Source organism: Pelmatolapia mariae, linkage group LG5, assembly GCF_036321145.2.
Source record: "Pelmatolapia mariae isolate MD_Pm_ZW linkage group LG5, Pm_UMD_F_2, whole genome shotgun sequence".
Lineage (NCBI taxonomy): Eukaryota > Metazoa > Chordata > Actinopteri > Cichliformes > Cichlidae > Pelmatolapia > Pelmatolapia mariae.
In genome coordinates, this window is record NC_086231.1 from 5,010,550 (window position 1) to 5,026,754 (window position 16,205).

General features: G+C 40.2%; 1 protein-coding gene across 5 annotated transcripts in view; it reads left to right on the forward strand.

Annotated features, from left to right (window-relative positions):
• Nucleotides 1-227: 227 nt before the first annotated feature.
• arhgap9 (Rho GTPase activating protein 9) overlaps nucleotides 228-16,205 on the forward strand; it is a 43,409-nt gene continuing 27,431 nt past the window's right edge. For 4 of the 5 annotated variants that reach the window (XM_063473416.1, XM_063473414.1, XM_063473417.1 and 1 more), the window contains exons 1-4: nucleotides 228-468; nucleotides 12,570-12,900; nucleotides 14,981-15,179; nucleotides 15,335-15,729. In XM_063473416.1, the coding sequence (XP_063329486.1) occupies nucleotides 12,679-12,900; nucleotides 14,981-15,179; nucleotides 15,335-15,729 (816 nt within the window). In that variant the 5' untranslated portion in view covers nucleotides 228-468; nucleotides 12,570-12,678. Of the gene's footprint in view, nucleotides 469-8,517; nucleotides 8,598-12,569; nucleotides 12,901-14,980; nucleotides 15,180-15,334; nucleotides 15,730-16,205 lie in introns of those variants that run through there. The other variant, XM_063473415.1, reaches the window with a different exon arrangement.

The window sequence follows — 16,205 nt, forward strand, 5'->3', positions numbered from 1 at the left end:
TTTGGCAGTAACGAGGTGTGCTTGCGCTTTGTTAATAGATCAACATCTCCGGGCGGAGTACACTGTTCGTGTTGTGCGCTCTCTGACGGAACACGCCGCAGAGTATAACGAGTGCCTTCCATCGCCACCTTTCAGCAGAGCTGATTGGTTACGCGTACAATCATATTGGGCCACTGTAACCAATCTTAAAACACCAAACCCGTACAGCGCAGACTATTTTTTATCCGCTTAAAGAGCGAGGAGGCTCCATCATCATGGGCTGCAGGGGTAACTTAGTGTCCATGCATAACTATTAATTAGGAAAAGTGCACCTCGGAGTTCTTTCTTATGCTCCCGTTAAACGAATAATGTGAAGTTATCTTTACTCTTCCCACGAGAGAGGCAAAGCAAACTTACCGAGGCGCAAGTGCTTACATATCTACAGCGCGCTCTGGAAACATAACTCAGCAGTCATCACGTCGCTGCAAGGTGAGTTGTGCCCCTCACACGAAAAGAAGATTGATCACTATTGAATTGTTTGCAGAGAGAACTCATTTTCCGCAAAAATATTTATACATTTTTGCAAAAACTATTTGTGATCCAGTTTGAATTCACTGTTATTTGTGGAAACACTGAACCACGAGATGTTCGAATTTCATTTGTGGGAGTTGTTGTTGCCACATTTGGCTACAGATAGAAACTTTCATTCCCACTCAAACATACAAAAGACAGATGATTTTTGTGTAATGTGTTTTATTTATTTATTTACTTAATGATTTCCTTTCTGCACCTTTACGTTGATTATGCTTCATTTTTATGTATTTTGGATGCAAGCATTAATTTTGTGGGTACAATATGAGAATTATTCCACCTAAAGTTTGGGGGATAAATTTTACTCTTTGTTGTCAAAAAAATATGTAGGCAGGTTGCCTGTCAATTCTGCCTCTATAAATAATTTACATGCCTACGTTTTCCAAAACAAACATCTCAGAACATGAGACTTTCAAACCACATGCTGTATATACAGTTATTATAACTGCTGAACTGAAACAAACCCACAAACGGCTAACTTATAGGCCCAAGACAAAAGCAGATTTTCAACCTCCAACCATTTCCTGCTGAAGAGCACTTTCCACTCTTCAAAGTTTCCTTTTCTCCTCCCCTTATACACACAGTATTGACTTCTCACTCTCCATTTTTCATTCTGTTTTCTTGACTAATTTCATTACTACGATTGTGCAGACACCACGACTCTCTGTTGGCCATCTCATCATCTTTTTAAAGGTCGCGCTGATAAAAAATCCTCATATCATCACTTTACATATGACACTTTTCATACAGAAATATTTGCATCCTGCTTCTGACATTACATGCGTGCATACAAGTGCATGGATGGGTTAACCACAGGGTGTGATGGAAACACTTTGACTGATGCATTGCATTTTCGCTCTTTCATAATCATTCTTAAGTCCGCGCAAAGCAGGAGATTTGCTCCCTTTTACGCCAGCCTGTGACGACAACAGGCTGAAAGATTATTCTCTGCTTGCAACTTTGCTGATTAAAAGCGCCCCCGTACCAGCATTAAGATGAGGGCTACAAGTTCACTCTAATTACTGCTGTTCTCCACAGACTGCTGTGGATGCAGTGTCAAAGAAAAGATTGAGGGACTCGAGCCTTTCACATTGTGGTATGTTACTTGTCAAAGTATTCTTGCTGCACTGGAATATCTCAGTAAGTCTGTGGGCAGTCTGTTTTTCTCACAGTGAGAAATGTGTAGCTGCTTATATGCAACATGCGGAGCAAACATGTCCTTGCAGTAGCAGATCATTTGGTGCAGAAAGACCTCAACTCACGTTTGTGTTTTCTGCTGTACGGACTGTTTCTCTATCTCCAGTTCCTGAAGACATCTGGTCCTGAAAAGCAGCCCTAAAGGCCCCCGAATCTACCATATGTTCCTTCTTTGGTGTTCATTTATTGGTTTGTCTCTTGGTTATAAAGCACTTTATCCATGATTAACTTGTTTTAGCTTTGAACTTAAAGTGTTTGTGTGGAAAATATATTTTATAGAGTGGTCGTTGACTGTTTCCCTGAGAGGAAACAGCCTCTGTTTTGTCCAACCTTTTTATATCAAGTAGAAAATGTTGAATTTAATGTATTTGCAGAGGAAAACATAACATAGAGCAGCTGTTTAATCAGACGTAAGTCGTGTAGCAGGTGTAGTTTAAACTTTAATCAGTGTACATTTTTCTTGCTTAGTCTTTGATTAATTGTTTAGGTTATAAATACCACTCACAGCTGCTCGGAGACGAAAGAGTGAAGTCTGCCAACTGTCACACAGTCAAAACTGCTAAGTTCTATATTCATTTATTTTTAAATTAAAGCATATTCTCATGTTTGATGAGCTTAAAGAATTACCAATGTGATGTAAATAAGCCCTGTGATATAGATGTGATCTGTCCAGGGTGTATTTGGCCTCCCCCCCACACACGCGGTCTTTTTTAAATAAATTACTTGTACTTATACTGTAATAGTGGAATTTTTAGTGGCAGTTGGGTTCTCTTTAAGTTACAGTGACAGTGTAGTGTGTGGTATGTGCATGCCATAAATACAGTCATTAGTAATTTGTGTCATCTGCTTGAATAGAACAAAATCACGCTGGTTTATGGTGACATTATGCCATTGGTCGCCCACACCTCCCACTGTTTTCACTTCCTATCCTCACCCACCCGTACGCACATCTTTTGGCATCTTTTCATTACATTTTCATGATACATATTGTTGCATCCCATTGGAGAACAGCACAGGTCCTGATTTACCTGCTGTACAGTGTCTATATGAAAGCAGTGCTAGCAGCTACGGTGTAATATAGCAGTGGTGCTTACATTCACATTTGTGCTGTGTTTTAATCCCATTTAATCCTGCTTGTACTTAAAGTATCAATGCAGTCATTTTTGCTTTCACTAGGCTGTGTCATGCACATATAGATGTTAATGTGACAACAGGAATCAGACGTGCTAAGATTGCGTTAGTGCTGAGATGACTTGTTAATTTAAAACGCTGCAGATAAAAAAATAATCAGCAATAATTTTAACCATTCTTAAAGGAAATTGATTAAAATTTGGTATTTGCTGCTTTTCTTTATTAAAAATAAATCTAACCTAAATATTTGAAATCTCTTCTTATAGGACCTTCTTGGACCAGAAGGTTGTACACTTTAACTGATCACTTGACACATTGTAAACCTTATTGTTAACTGTGCAATGCCCCTTTACTGAACAAATAACCGCTTGAACGCTCTGAGGGCATCACAGCTGTGGCTCTGTGTGTGTGTGTGTGTGTGTGCGTGTCTCCTCTCTATACCCTTTGCCGTGGGATGTTTAGCTGCTCTTCCTTGCGCCTCAACACTATCGTGCTCACTTTAGCTACACACAGCTAAAAGTGGGTCTTTGACTTGCCTGATAGCTTTTGACAGCTCACTCTCATCCCCGGTGGATCAATGGAGCTCAGAGCTCTTCATTAGAAACATCAATGTACCTCACATTCCCACAGGCTCAGCAACAACTCACCAGCCCAGTCAGAGAAGATTCATTTTTTATTCTGTAAATAATAAATATTGACTTCCATATGACATTTGGTTTGGGAAATATGGTGAAAGAAGGCTAGCTTGTTTGCTCGTCATTAACTGATACTTAATATACGAGTATTAGCAATAATAATACTTTTTTTATAGTCACCAATTACCTACCAAAAAAGCTTATTATTTATTTTGATTTACTTCATAAAGTATAGAAAATAACACATGGCACACATGTTGTGCGTCAGACAAAAAAAAATAAAAATAAATCAAAAATCAGGGCTCTGCAGACTCGATGTCTTGCTTTATCAACCTTTATCGAGAAAATAAATCAGTCTCTTTAGTTCCTTATCACAATTTGTTTTAGTGCTAAAGCAGTTTCCTCACATTAATCAGTCATTCCACTCACAGTGACAATTTTGATAAGTCATTTTTAATCCAAAACATATATTCTGGTTCTGGTTTCTCAAATGCAGATTTGCTGCTTTTATGTGTTCTCCTTAAAAGTGAATTATTGGCACTCCTGACAAAGAGGTTTTGGCAGAGCCAAAGGAATGTCACCAACATACAAAAACATTATTTTTGTCAAGCAAGGTAACATGTAGCCACCATGTTTACACATGTACTCCCCATAGGTCCATTCTGAGCAAGGAAAAGCTGTAAAATGATCTTTGGGTTTAAATGTTCAGGAGAAAAACCAAGCGCGGTTAACATGTCGCCTTGGACTGGAAGGTCTCTATGTTTATTTTTCCCGTATTTTCTTACATTTGAAAATGAAATGTTGCGGAAAAATGTTGCTGCTGTATCTCATAAGTTGTGCTCATAGATTAAGATAGTGATAACATTGTCAATCAGATTAAAAAATAATTCTATGAAGACAGTTTTGAATGGTGTAATTTTATTGGCTTTAAAATATGATGTTAGTGTTTCCAAAACATTTAGTGCTGTTTCTTATATGTAAGCTGCTTACTGAAATAAAAAGCATTTTCATGCTTGTTTGGTACGTAAGCTAGAGTGTGTTGGCAGTGTGTTTTTTACCTTGTTTTCTTCTGTAAAATCCAAAAGCTAATTAAAAAAACGTGATACTTTCTTTAAAGACTGCCCCCCTGGGCAATCATGCGCTACTCTGCCGAACTGGCACACTGGTTTGTCTGGTTGTTGTTTATATTCAAATGTGGGAAATGAGAAGTTGAGTAGTATACATGTGAAGTCTCTGAAGAAGTTTGCTATGTGTCGATGCAGGCTGCAGGGTTCATTGTAAACACAAGCATTGCATCAGCAAACCCTTGAAATGATGGCATCACACATATGCAATGCTGCGATGCGCAACAAGAAAAAGATAACACGTACTGGGGACACTGGAGATCGCAGTCGGTCACAGACGTTGTTGTCACAATGACAGTAGCGGGCTTGAGCCAATGGCTGCTCCGCTGTCACGTTCTGCTTTTCTGATTGGCTCAGTAACAGTTTACTCAGCTGATCATTAAAAGAATCCAGCCCACCTGTTTAGTCACATATAAGCGCATACATGCTTTCATACACAGATTCGTCATCCTGCCAGCACACTGGGAAACACAGTGTGTGTTTCAGTGTGTCTCTCTGGTCTAATCATCAATAATGCATGGCTCTGCGAGGATGAAAGGCTGTTTTGGCTTGAGGCATGTGTCTCATATGGAGAGAGAGACATCAGCCCTAGTAGTTATAACTGTACATCCATACACTGCATTCCTTCACGTGGCTGTCGTCAGCAGAGCTGCTCATCAGACAGCGAGGAGACCGATTTCCAGCTAAATGTGTAAATGAGCTCATTATTGTGAAGAGGGTGTTTTTTCTTTTGTCTTCATTTTTGCTGTAGAGGGTTTTTTTTTTCTGAATTGACGGTTTAAAGATAAGGATTGATTGCTGTTTATATTGTGAAGACATTGAAACAGACCATGTTTTGAAATATACAGAAAATCTGATTTGACTTTGGCTGAGACAGCTTTTACATTAATTATGTTTACCGCTTACTGCTGAAAGCAAGCATTAAATGCTAGCAGTTTTAAAGTGCAGTTTAGGTAATGCAACATACGGTTTAGTTAAGCACTGATTTTAGGAAACATTTGAGGCATCCCTGTGCTTATTTTAAGACAGTGCTGTGCTACAGAGCCCTTTAATGTAGGAAGTGATGCAATATCTTACTGATTGCAATACTTACCTGACTAAAGGTTGGAGCTCCAGCTGCCAGTGTAGCAGGCAAACTTGGATGCTTGTTTGCATATAGTGATGACACTGTGAAGAACTGAGATATGAAAAGTTGTTTGGCTGACACAGTTTTTAATTCAGCAGCCCTGTTTGCTTACAGTGACTTACTTTTTACTTATTGTTGTGGTAATTAATGTTACTGAGCTGCGTGTCTCACATGCAGCAACTTTTTGTCTTATTTTCCTGCGACGCCTTCGGTTATAGACATTTATATGTAAATACAGTACAGTGTACGTGCATGTGAGTGTGTGTTTTCTGTGTGTATACAGATATGGCAGTGTACGCGGAAACCCTTTGAAGTTCCTCATTCACTCTATATTCCTCTTCCTCATGTCTCATGTCTCTTTGAACACCGTGTAGCCATGATTATTAAAGCCGCCTTCTTTCCACTTCAAACGTATGGAATGAATATGGATATGATATGACACCAAGCTCTCCACCCTTTACTCCTTTCCAGTCCTGCCATGTGGTGAAGTTTGATTGGCCCAGCGATTTTAAATCGTCTCCATGGGAGATAAACCTGTCATTTATTGGCTTGTCTTTCAGACGCCGGAGCTGTTTGGAGCAATTATTACATTGATTATTGAAAACGATATGAAAATTGGGGAAAATTATTAAAACCTTGTCTTACTTCTCATGTGCTCTGCATCCTTTTAAATATCTGTTATCTCTCCTCTAAATATATCGTTTATGGCATTGTAGTTTGCATTTACTGTGTAGCCTCAGGATGTTTTCTGCAGCGTTATGGCATGTGGGTTTGCATGAATCCCTTAAAACATAAACAACACGTCATTTATACTTCACGCCAATGCTTTTCCAGAACATATGTATTTATAGCTTCCTTCGATTGTAGCGGGCCCTCAAAAACACAAACCAAAAAGTTGCTTGCAGGTGTGCTGCCATACAAAATCATCATCACGTGCAACAGTAAATGAATCACTTGTAGATGTTTTTTGGTTCAGTGCTTAGGTTAAACATTAAAGGTAACCATATGAAGAAGAGGAAGAAGTGCAAAAAAACTGTCAACGATAACAAATCATGAATAAAAAGAACAGATGTTGGCTTTATCGGGCAAATTTAAATGTGTTATCAATGACTGCTTTCACGGCACTGAAAAGAGGCTCTTTGTCTGTTTTGAATGGCTTCTCTATAGCACGGCTGGATAGGCCTATAGCTACAGTTTGTAGGTAAAGGACCTGCATGCCTGTTAGAATAGTGTGTTTTGAACAGATGATTTGAAGATAGAGTTGTTTGGCCATAGCTGACCAAAGATAGATTTTGAAAGATGTACCTCAAACCACTGTGAAGCATGATGGTGGAAATACTCTGGTTTAGCATTGCCTCACTGCTTCAGAGACTGGGCAGCTTGCAGTTGGTGATTCAGCTATTAATTGTGCATCATACCAAAGAGTGCTTGAAAATAAACGTCAGGCCATCTGCGCTTCAAATGTTGACGCTGAATTGGAGGTGGACCTTTCATAACGATTCTATAAATCCACATTTTAATGGCTCCAAAAGAAGAAATCCGGGGTTAGGTTATAACATTGTCAAAAACATTTGAATCCCACAGATATGTTACGGGATTAACAGACAGTACATGCAAGAAAATCCCCAATCATCTTCAACTGAGGAGTGGCCATAAATTCATCAAGTAGCTGCAAGAGAATGGTGGACAGTTATACAAAAAGGATATCACAAGGTTATTTCTGCTGAAGGGGCAATACTGTAGCACTGTGTTCTGACACTATAGATACTTACTCTTTGGATTTTAGGAGGATGCATCTTGTGTCCCTTATATATCGGTTTCGAATAGTTACATATTGTGTAATATGTCATGTGTACATATATCATGTACATATGATATACATACTACATATACATGTGTGTGTGTGTGTTTTAAAATGTGTATTTTTTGAAAAGATATGCATTTCAGAAGAAGTCATTTTAAATATGAATGAATGTTTTGGAAAATGTTTGACTAAAACATGCACAGCTACCAAGGAGGCGTATAATCCCTAAAGTACTTAATCCAGTGGCCTCTCCGGATTGCTGATTTGACTGAAACATACTGATGGTATAACACCACGTCCTTCTTACTGGTAGTTCAGCGTGCTATGTGAAACATTTTAGACTTATCTGAAACTTATCCAGGTATTAAATAGGAAACATTAAATGAAACCTGAGACGATTTCGATGCATGCATTTTCCTCTGCTTCAGTGCTTATGTCTGTGTGGTGGTGTGTAGAGTATTTCTGACGTCCAGCGAAAGGGTTGACCAGCCAGCTTTCCAGTTGGATCAATAGCTCAATCAATCAGCTGGACTGCTGGTTGCTTTTGTTTGTTCAGCGCAGAACGACTCTCACATGGTTTCTTCCCCTCGTTATGTTTCTGCTTCTCAAGTTTAAGTACTGTTTATTTGCATGAATGAGTAACATCCAACTCACGCTCCTTCTGTCTCTTTCATTCTCGTTGCTTTCAATGCACGGGCCAATTTGCTGGCTAAATGATGGATGGGAGGGTCAGCAGGGGTTCAGTAAGTGGAGGAAGGATAATTGCCTGCATGGGATTAACTGTGTTTTGTATGGTCTGTGCATGGATGAATGATAAAGACAGCCTCTGTTTGATTTCCTGCAGGACGGAGCTGCTAGTATGTGTCCATTTTTTTAATACACGGAAAAAGGTTATGCCTCTTAATTTTTATTGTATGTTGTATGTTTAAGGCTTATCAGATGTATGGCTCTGAACATCGAGTGAGCTGGTGATGTTGTTGATGTAGACAAACTCTTACTTCAGAACCATGGTGAGTCTCTCCTGCTCTCTTTCCCTCTCTCTGGCTCTTTCGCATGCATGCACAAATTGTATACTTTCCACTCCTTCAACTCACTTTGACTTGCATGCACACAGAGTCTGAGTTAAAGTGGAAACACTCAAGCAAAGGCAGACAGACAAATGCAGCATTCACTGAGTTTTTCTCCCTCCTCACTTATTTTCATCTATTTTTATTTCGTCCCTGTATTCCTTCATATTTGGTTGTTGATACCGCGTCATAATCCCTGAGCCCTCAGTCCCTGGCACAAACCACTCGTGCCTCTCAACAGCCTTGACAGGGTGCCTGTGTCTGTCTCTGACACCATATGGTCTTCACTGTTTTGTTTGGGCGAATGACGCCAGTGCCCGGTCTGCTGCTATGTGACCTGCAAATAGACACTCTGGTCTTATTTTCCTTTTGTAGATGCTGATGTGAGATCATAAATATTTTTATTTTGCTATTTGTGATAAAATTCTGAAATTCTACTGAGATTGTAACCCTTTTTTGGGTTATTTCAGTAAACAGCCGGTGTGAATAATACACAGTGACGGTAATTAAAATGTTGAGTCATGGAATTATAAAGAATGTGCTGAGCTACTTTGTCTCCACTTTGAAAACTGTCTTAGCTGTCGCCCTTTGGGAGAGTCATACTGAAATCCAGATTAATACAACCAAGGACTTTAACCCTGCAGTAGCAGCCTAATTTGCACACAGTATAATAAACCATGCAGGGTCTGTTGTAGCAGCATGTGGATAGTCTAATCTGCTTTTCCTCTTCTTTTTTACTTTATTTTTTGATGTCTTCTTATCAGTTAGTAATTTCAAAGAGTAAAGACAGGAAAAGGCAAACAGGTGTGCAGAAGCGTCATTAAAGCTCTTCCTGTTTGTGCGTGGAGAAGAGCACATCCTGGACCCTCTATATGATTACTGTTTGTTTTTATCTTCTTTTTTACGCCCAGGGTATGTTGTAATTTTGGTTCATGTAAATAGCAAATTACACATTACCGAAGCCATGCAGCAAGATTGTTAAGCCTAAAACAACTACCACTCTCTGCTTAGTTTTGTGTAATTACTGCATCTAACGGTGCTGCGCTCCAGTCTCGTTGTCAGTGCAACTCATCAGCACTTGCATGAAACGTAGCAGTTGTTTGGCCGTTAGATTTTACAAACTGTAACTAAAACTCCCAGTGATATGGCAAGTCAGAAAAACAAATGGCAAGATGGAAAGGATATGACCCAAACTGTGGTTGAACCTTGCTGCGTGCATGCTGTTTCCTGTTTGCTTGCTTGCCTCGTGCCTCTGACTTCTGCCTCTGTCCCTCCTGAACTTAGCTGCACTTTTAAATAGTGCAGCTAAGTTTGGTGGGGGTTTAACTTCAGAGCCACCAAGGTTATGATACTATTTGTTATTAGAAAAACTTTTTAGTACACTATCATTTCCTATAACAAACTCCCAGGTGTATTTTTAGATGAAATTACTGTATTACCAGTCAGAATACATTCTGGCATCAGTGTTTGCTTCTTCTAGCAAAGACATCTATGAACACCAGGCAATTAAAAAACATTTATAAACGCAGTTATATTTCTAAATATTTCTCCACTGCCCACTTTATTAGGTACATCTTTCTAGTCTCAGGTTGGATCCCCTTTTGTCCTTAAAACTGTCTTACTTGTGGCACAGATTCAACAATGTGCAAACATTCCTCTGAGATTTTGGTCCATATCAATGCGATAGCATCACACAGTTGCTGCAGATTTGTCAATAAAATTACTCAGGTAGACTGTGGTGTTTAAACAATGCCTGTTTGGTATTAGGGGCCCCAATATCCCCCACACCATCACACTACCACCAACAGCCTAAACCACTGGTACAATCAGGAAAGCCAACATGATTTGTAGCCTCAGTTTCCTGTTGTTAACCTACATCCAGTGTGGTCTTCTGCTGCTGTATCCCATCTGCTTCTAAGTTCAATATTTTGTGTATTCTGAAAGATCTCTTCTACATACTTTGGTTGCAGTCAGCAGGTGTTTGAGCTATTGTTGCCTTCTTATATGCTTAAAGTAGTCTGGACATCCTCCCTTGGCATCAACAAAGTATTTTCACCTAGAGAACTGTAGCTCACTGGGTATTTTCTATTTTCCTAACCATTTTCTGTAAACACTAGAGATGGTCTCAATAGATCAGCAGTTTCTGAAACACTCGGACCAGCCCATCTTCCATGCTCAAAGTCCTTTAAATCACCTTTCTTCTTGATCCTCCGTCATCCTCAGTTTGAATTTAAGGAGGTCATCTTTACCGTGTGTATGCTTAAATGCATTTTGCTGCCATGTTATTGGCTTATCATATATTTCAGTTGAACAGGCGTACCTAAAGAAGTGGTCGGTGAGTGAATATTAACAGCAACAATGATTTAATTTTCAGTTTGTGTATACAGTAAAACTCTATTTTTCAGCAATTCTCATCTCTTGTATTACACTTTTCATAAAATGTTTCATATAGTAAAAGAAAATTAATTTGAAGGCGTGCAAAATAGTTGTATGTGATAATCAATGCGTAATAGCTACTTCACAATTTAAATTGCTTCCCATTTTTCTAATGTGCAAAAGGGACGTTAGCCGATGTCTCTTTAGTTATTCTATTCATAACGTGGTATGGCTTTTATTCAGATTCATTACATTTTGATGAAATGCTGAGAAATGCTCCTGTGTGCCTTGCAGTGCACTTCCTGCTAGTGTTAGCCAGACTGTCTTCCAGGCAGGCAGTTCTTCCACCCATATGCTGTTACAGACGGGTTTTACTGCAATTCTCTATAGCCGTGGGGGGTTACATATTCTTTCCCGTGCTTTAATAACAGTCGGATTATCAAGGTTCAGCCAGCTATCCCTGGCCGCCCTCCCATCAGCTCACAGCTCTATTAAGCTTCTTCCATTCCTCTACTACTCTGGTTTTATTATTTTCTCACCTAGCTCTAACAATGTGGTCTTGTTGTATCATTTGGCTTATCCCCAGCTTCCACACCTTTTCCTTTCTCTTGTCTTGTCCAGCATCCCTGGACTCTCCCATCCTCAGTGACGTGAGGTACAGCAGGTCTGACTGTTGCTACGTAGCTCGGGATGTTCCCCTTCTGTGCATGCTCGTGTGTTTGCAGATTTGCTTGTAGGGATGGTGGGTGTATTTACTGTCAGTGTGTGAGGCTGTATTTCTATGTGTCTGGCAGAAAGTTAGATGTTCTCTTATGTAAGCGGGTCTTGGCTGCATAAAGCAAGGGTTTAGCTTAGGGATGCTGGCTCAGGTGGAGAGATGGAGACAGATGCTATTTTAGGTATACTGCGCTCCTTACATCTTCCAAACGCATGAGTTATTCACTCACATGGGTCTCTTCTAACAGGATGAAAGGACAATAGAAAAGTGGTGTACTGTGGTTGTGTACAAATATTAGCGCTTCATCCTCCTGCTTGTCTACTAAATATAGCAAAATAGGAAGTGGGAAAGAAAAGTTTATTTTATTCATTTGTGAATGTTATTGCAGTGATCCGTGCCATCACTGAGCTATTTTTGTGCAGTTGGTGGATTATTAAAAGCCAGTTGTTAGTAAATAAAAAAATGCAAAAAATGCCTAAAGATCAAAATAAAGTCTTGCTTAATGTAAGGACCAATGCAAATTCCAAAGATATAAATTTTACATTGATGTAAAACAGAAAAGACAATTGAATCAAATGACTTGAAAGAGAAATTTCACAAACTAAAAAAACCCTGCCAACACTAAAATAGAGATATTTTTTATAGCTTGGTGATTTTCGACAGCTTAATGCAGACTTCCATTTTTAGCTCTGAAAGGATTCAGATTCGCTCTCTTTGAACCTGCACAGCACCAGGTGACATTTCTACATTGTTCTCTCACAGCTTTGGTAATCTCTCCCTCTCTCTCACACTGTGCTTCTCTGTCCATGTGCCTGTTTCAGAGCATGGCAAAGTCCTGGCTCCTGTCTTGCCTACCCTGCGTTGTCCCAACTCAAATCACAGATCAGCATACTTCCAGCAAAGCTTGCTGAACAGGACTGTGGAAAAGCCATGCTCTCTGGTTCTTGGCGTCGCTCTTTTGGTCATCAGCAGCCTGCTGCAGGATCTGTAGTGGACACCAGGGGGATGACGGTGTGTGGAGTCCCCAGTGGTACAGTGGTCCTTGAGGCCCAGTATGACTACAGCTACCGTGGAGCAGACGGACGGCAGGTTTGCATACGGGAAGGTGAACGCTTTATTCTCCTGAAGAAGACGAATGCTGATTGGTGGCAGGTGAGAAAAAAAAAGTTTATTTTCTTTGTCTTTTGCGTCAGTGGACTCATAAATATCATGAAAACGAAAACATGTATAAATAGAGCAACATACTGTAGGTTTCTGAGAAGGATAAATTCATATTTTACTAGAAGCCTTAGAAGATGTTGCAGGGCTAAAAAAGGATGTCAACACATAAGTGACAAAAACTTCCTTCCTTTACAGTAGAAAGAAACATGTTTGAAGCCCGATACAGAAACAGGTTGGGTCTCTCACTAATATGGTCCTATAGAACACATTTGCATGAGGTTATTTTGTTACAACTCATTCTTTCAAACTTTAGTAAGCCTTAACATTAGGGTGTCTTGATGCATACTCAATCATCCAGGTAAGTTAATCCCAAAAGGTTGATTCTGTTCATCTGGACGTAGCATTTTCAGTGGGAGAAACATTTCGTCACTCATCCAGGTGACTTCTTCAGTCTCAGCTGACTGCAGGTTTCCCCAAGCCTGTAAACATTAAACATATTTAGCATTAATTAGCATACAAGTCTGTCTTTGCATATGCTCTAGTGATGCACCTTAACCATGAACTGATACATACACTTTAATGGAAAAGTGTGTGATAGACACGCTGGACCACTGTGTGGATATCATGCATTGCCTGCCTTAAATGTGAAACGGACACGCATGCTTACGTTACAGTACCATCAGGGAGAGATTATATATTTAAATCCAATAAGTTGCTCGTGACCAAGGTGGGTATGAAGGACATTCCAGGCTCCTTTTATGCTAGAAATTATTAAACTAGGTGTCTGATAAAATACGACATCCACACAGTGGACCAGTGTTTCAGTTACACTCTTTGCTGTGATATCGGATTGAATGACAACACTCTAGCCAATGTTAAAACTTTAGAAACCAGTGGGGGGCATCATAGTCCTATGTCCATCTTTCATATACATAACAATAATATTTTTACAATAAAAACAAATTTATTGTATTGTGGGCTAGAACTGCCTCAAAATAAACTGCCTGTAGGTTAAATTCAATCCTGACTTCTGTCCAAATTGTGAAATTTGTTTAGTTTAAGAAATAGCTACAATGGCAGGCCTGTCCTATATTATACAACTACAATCGATTTACATGTAAAACGTTGCGCCACACTCTAGCGGCTTTTCTCCTTTAGCTATTTTGTGCCTGCATGTCTCCTTTCTCCTCCATCTTCCTGTCTGTGACCCAGAAATCAGTCTTAGTATGCCGTGTTGAAGGATGTCTCAGTTCCTAAAATGAACCCAGAAGAGTGAGGGCCGAGGAGAAAGGAGGCCTGCCAGAGGAGCTATGGCGGAGGATACAACTTTAGTGTTTTTACCTTTTGTGCATAAAAAGATACAGTTGATGATGGATTACAAAATACTGCTCATTTGTATTCATGCTTTAGTTATTTAAGGTGCTTAACTCCAAGATCAAAGTTGTGTACGTGTGTGTGTTTCTTAAAAAAGGTATGCTTTGTCACATTGGGTTACATTGTGAATTTAAAAGTAGCTCTAAATATTTAAATGGTCATCTGTTGCATAAAATACAGCAGTAGACTGGAACACAACAGTGAGCCGACGATGAATGAACGATGCACACGTGTATTTAACTGACACCACTTGAAAACGATGACTTCAAAGCACGGACGAAAACGCACACTCAACACAGAAAAGCCCCAGCCGACCAGATGATTCAAACCGAGAACCTCCTCTCTATGAGGCAAGAGTACTCACAACTGTAACGCACATCCGGTCACATCAAAGGAAAAAATACTGCACACTAGCTATTTAGATGTAACTCTTACACTGGAAAAACTACTCAGTTAATGTTCACTTTAGCTACTGAGCTCATTAAATGATGTGGGCTGAGAAAAAGGATGCTATTTTTTTAAAAAGGAAGTTGCGGGTATACTCGTTGCATGTGCTTGATGTCAAAATGAGCTGTATCATTAAACATTTCCGCAACTCCTTCAGCCTTCAGCTGTTTGTTGCCGCTTGGTTGGACTAAAAGCATTTATGTAGCAGAAAAGAGAGCAAGCCTTTGGAATTCTGTTTGTTCTCTGACAGGTGCGGAGGATCGGGGCAGCCAGTAAAGCAAAGCCGCTGTATGTTCCTGCCACGTATGTGACGGAGGTACCTATCGCGCCCATGCCCTCCCCTCAGCGGCTGACTGCAACTGCCTCTCTGAACACCAACTTTAGGATACTGCAACGGGTGTCACTGTCTCCCAGCGCAACAGGAGCTACAAATAATGAACAGCGCCAAGGTAAAGTGCAAGTTTAAGTATGTCAGAGGCAGTTACTAAAATTACCTGTGGTTGAGGCTTTTTAGTTACAAAGCTGGCTGTGTTGCTTTTGCACTTACAGACAAATAAGTTTAGAACAAATGTGGAAGTATTCGTTTTTTCATCTTCTCCTGCAGTGAACAAACTCCTCTATCACTCCATGGAAAACCTCAACTCCAACAGTGCCTTCCAAGGTCTGAAAAACAACACCAGCGTGGATAGAGGTCACTTCCCAACTTTGCCCCTTTCTGGATTCACCTTTGCTTCCAACTCACCCACCTCCTCATCAGGCCACCTTATGGTCCCTGGGTCTCAAGCTACTTCCACAGCAGAAACAGCACCTACAAATTCCAGGGTAGTTCCCACAATCACCCGGAGCCAGAGCTCAAACAACCTGACTGAAAACCTGATGGAGAATCCGTATGATGAGGTGGGCGGTGGCTTCAGCAGTCGCACAAACCACAGGATTCCCAAGAAGTCTTGTAGCCAATGGGACGTAGCAGGAGCTTCAGGCAAGAACAACCATCTGCAGGTAGGTCGAGTCAAAGAAACCCTTAGTGAGAGTTTCATAAATCCCGGCAGCAAAGATGGTGATATCGATAATATAGACAAGGGTGCACATAAGTGGTCTGCAGGTGCGCATTCGCTGTCAAAATAAAAGACGTGCACCAGATAAGACGTTGCAATGCGCATTTGCGTACATAAGATTTTCTGGAGGAAGACAAAAGTTTTGTTTTGAACTCTTAAAGATGTCGAAGACGCAAGCTCCTTTAAGCAATTACTTGTTGTTCCTCCACCTCCAAAGAAATGTCAGAAGGAGTCCGAACCGCAAAAGAAGCGCGTATTCTCAGAAAAGTGGTTGCAGTAGGTGAGCTGGCTTCAAACAAATGATGAACGCACAGAGATGTGGTGCAGAATATGCCATGAAAATCCCACTCTAGCGGACAAAAACAGTGCCTTTTATATGTACACAAACGCGCGTTGCAACTTCTTATCTGGTGCGCGTCT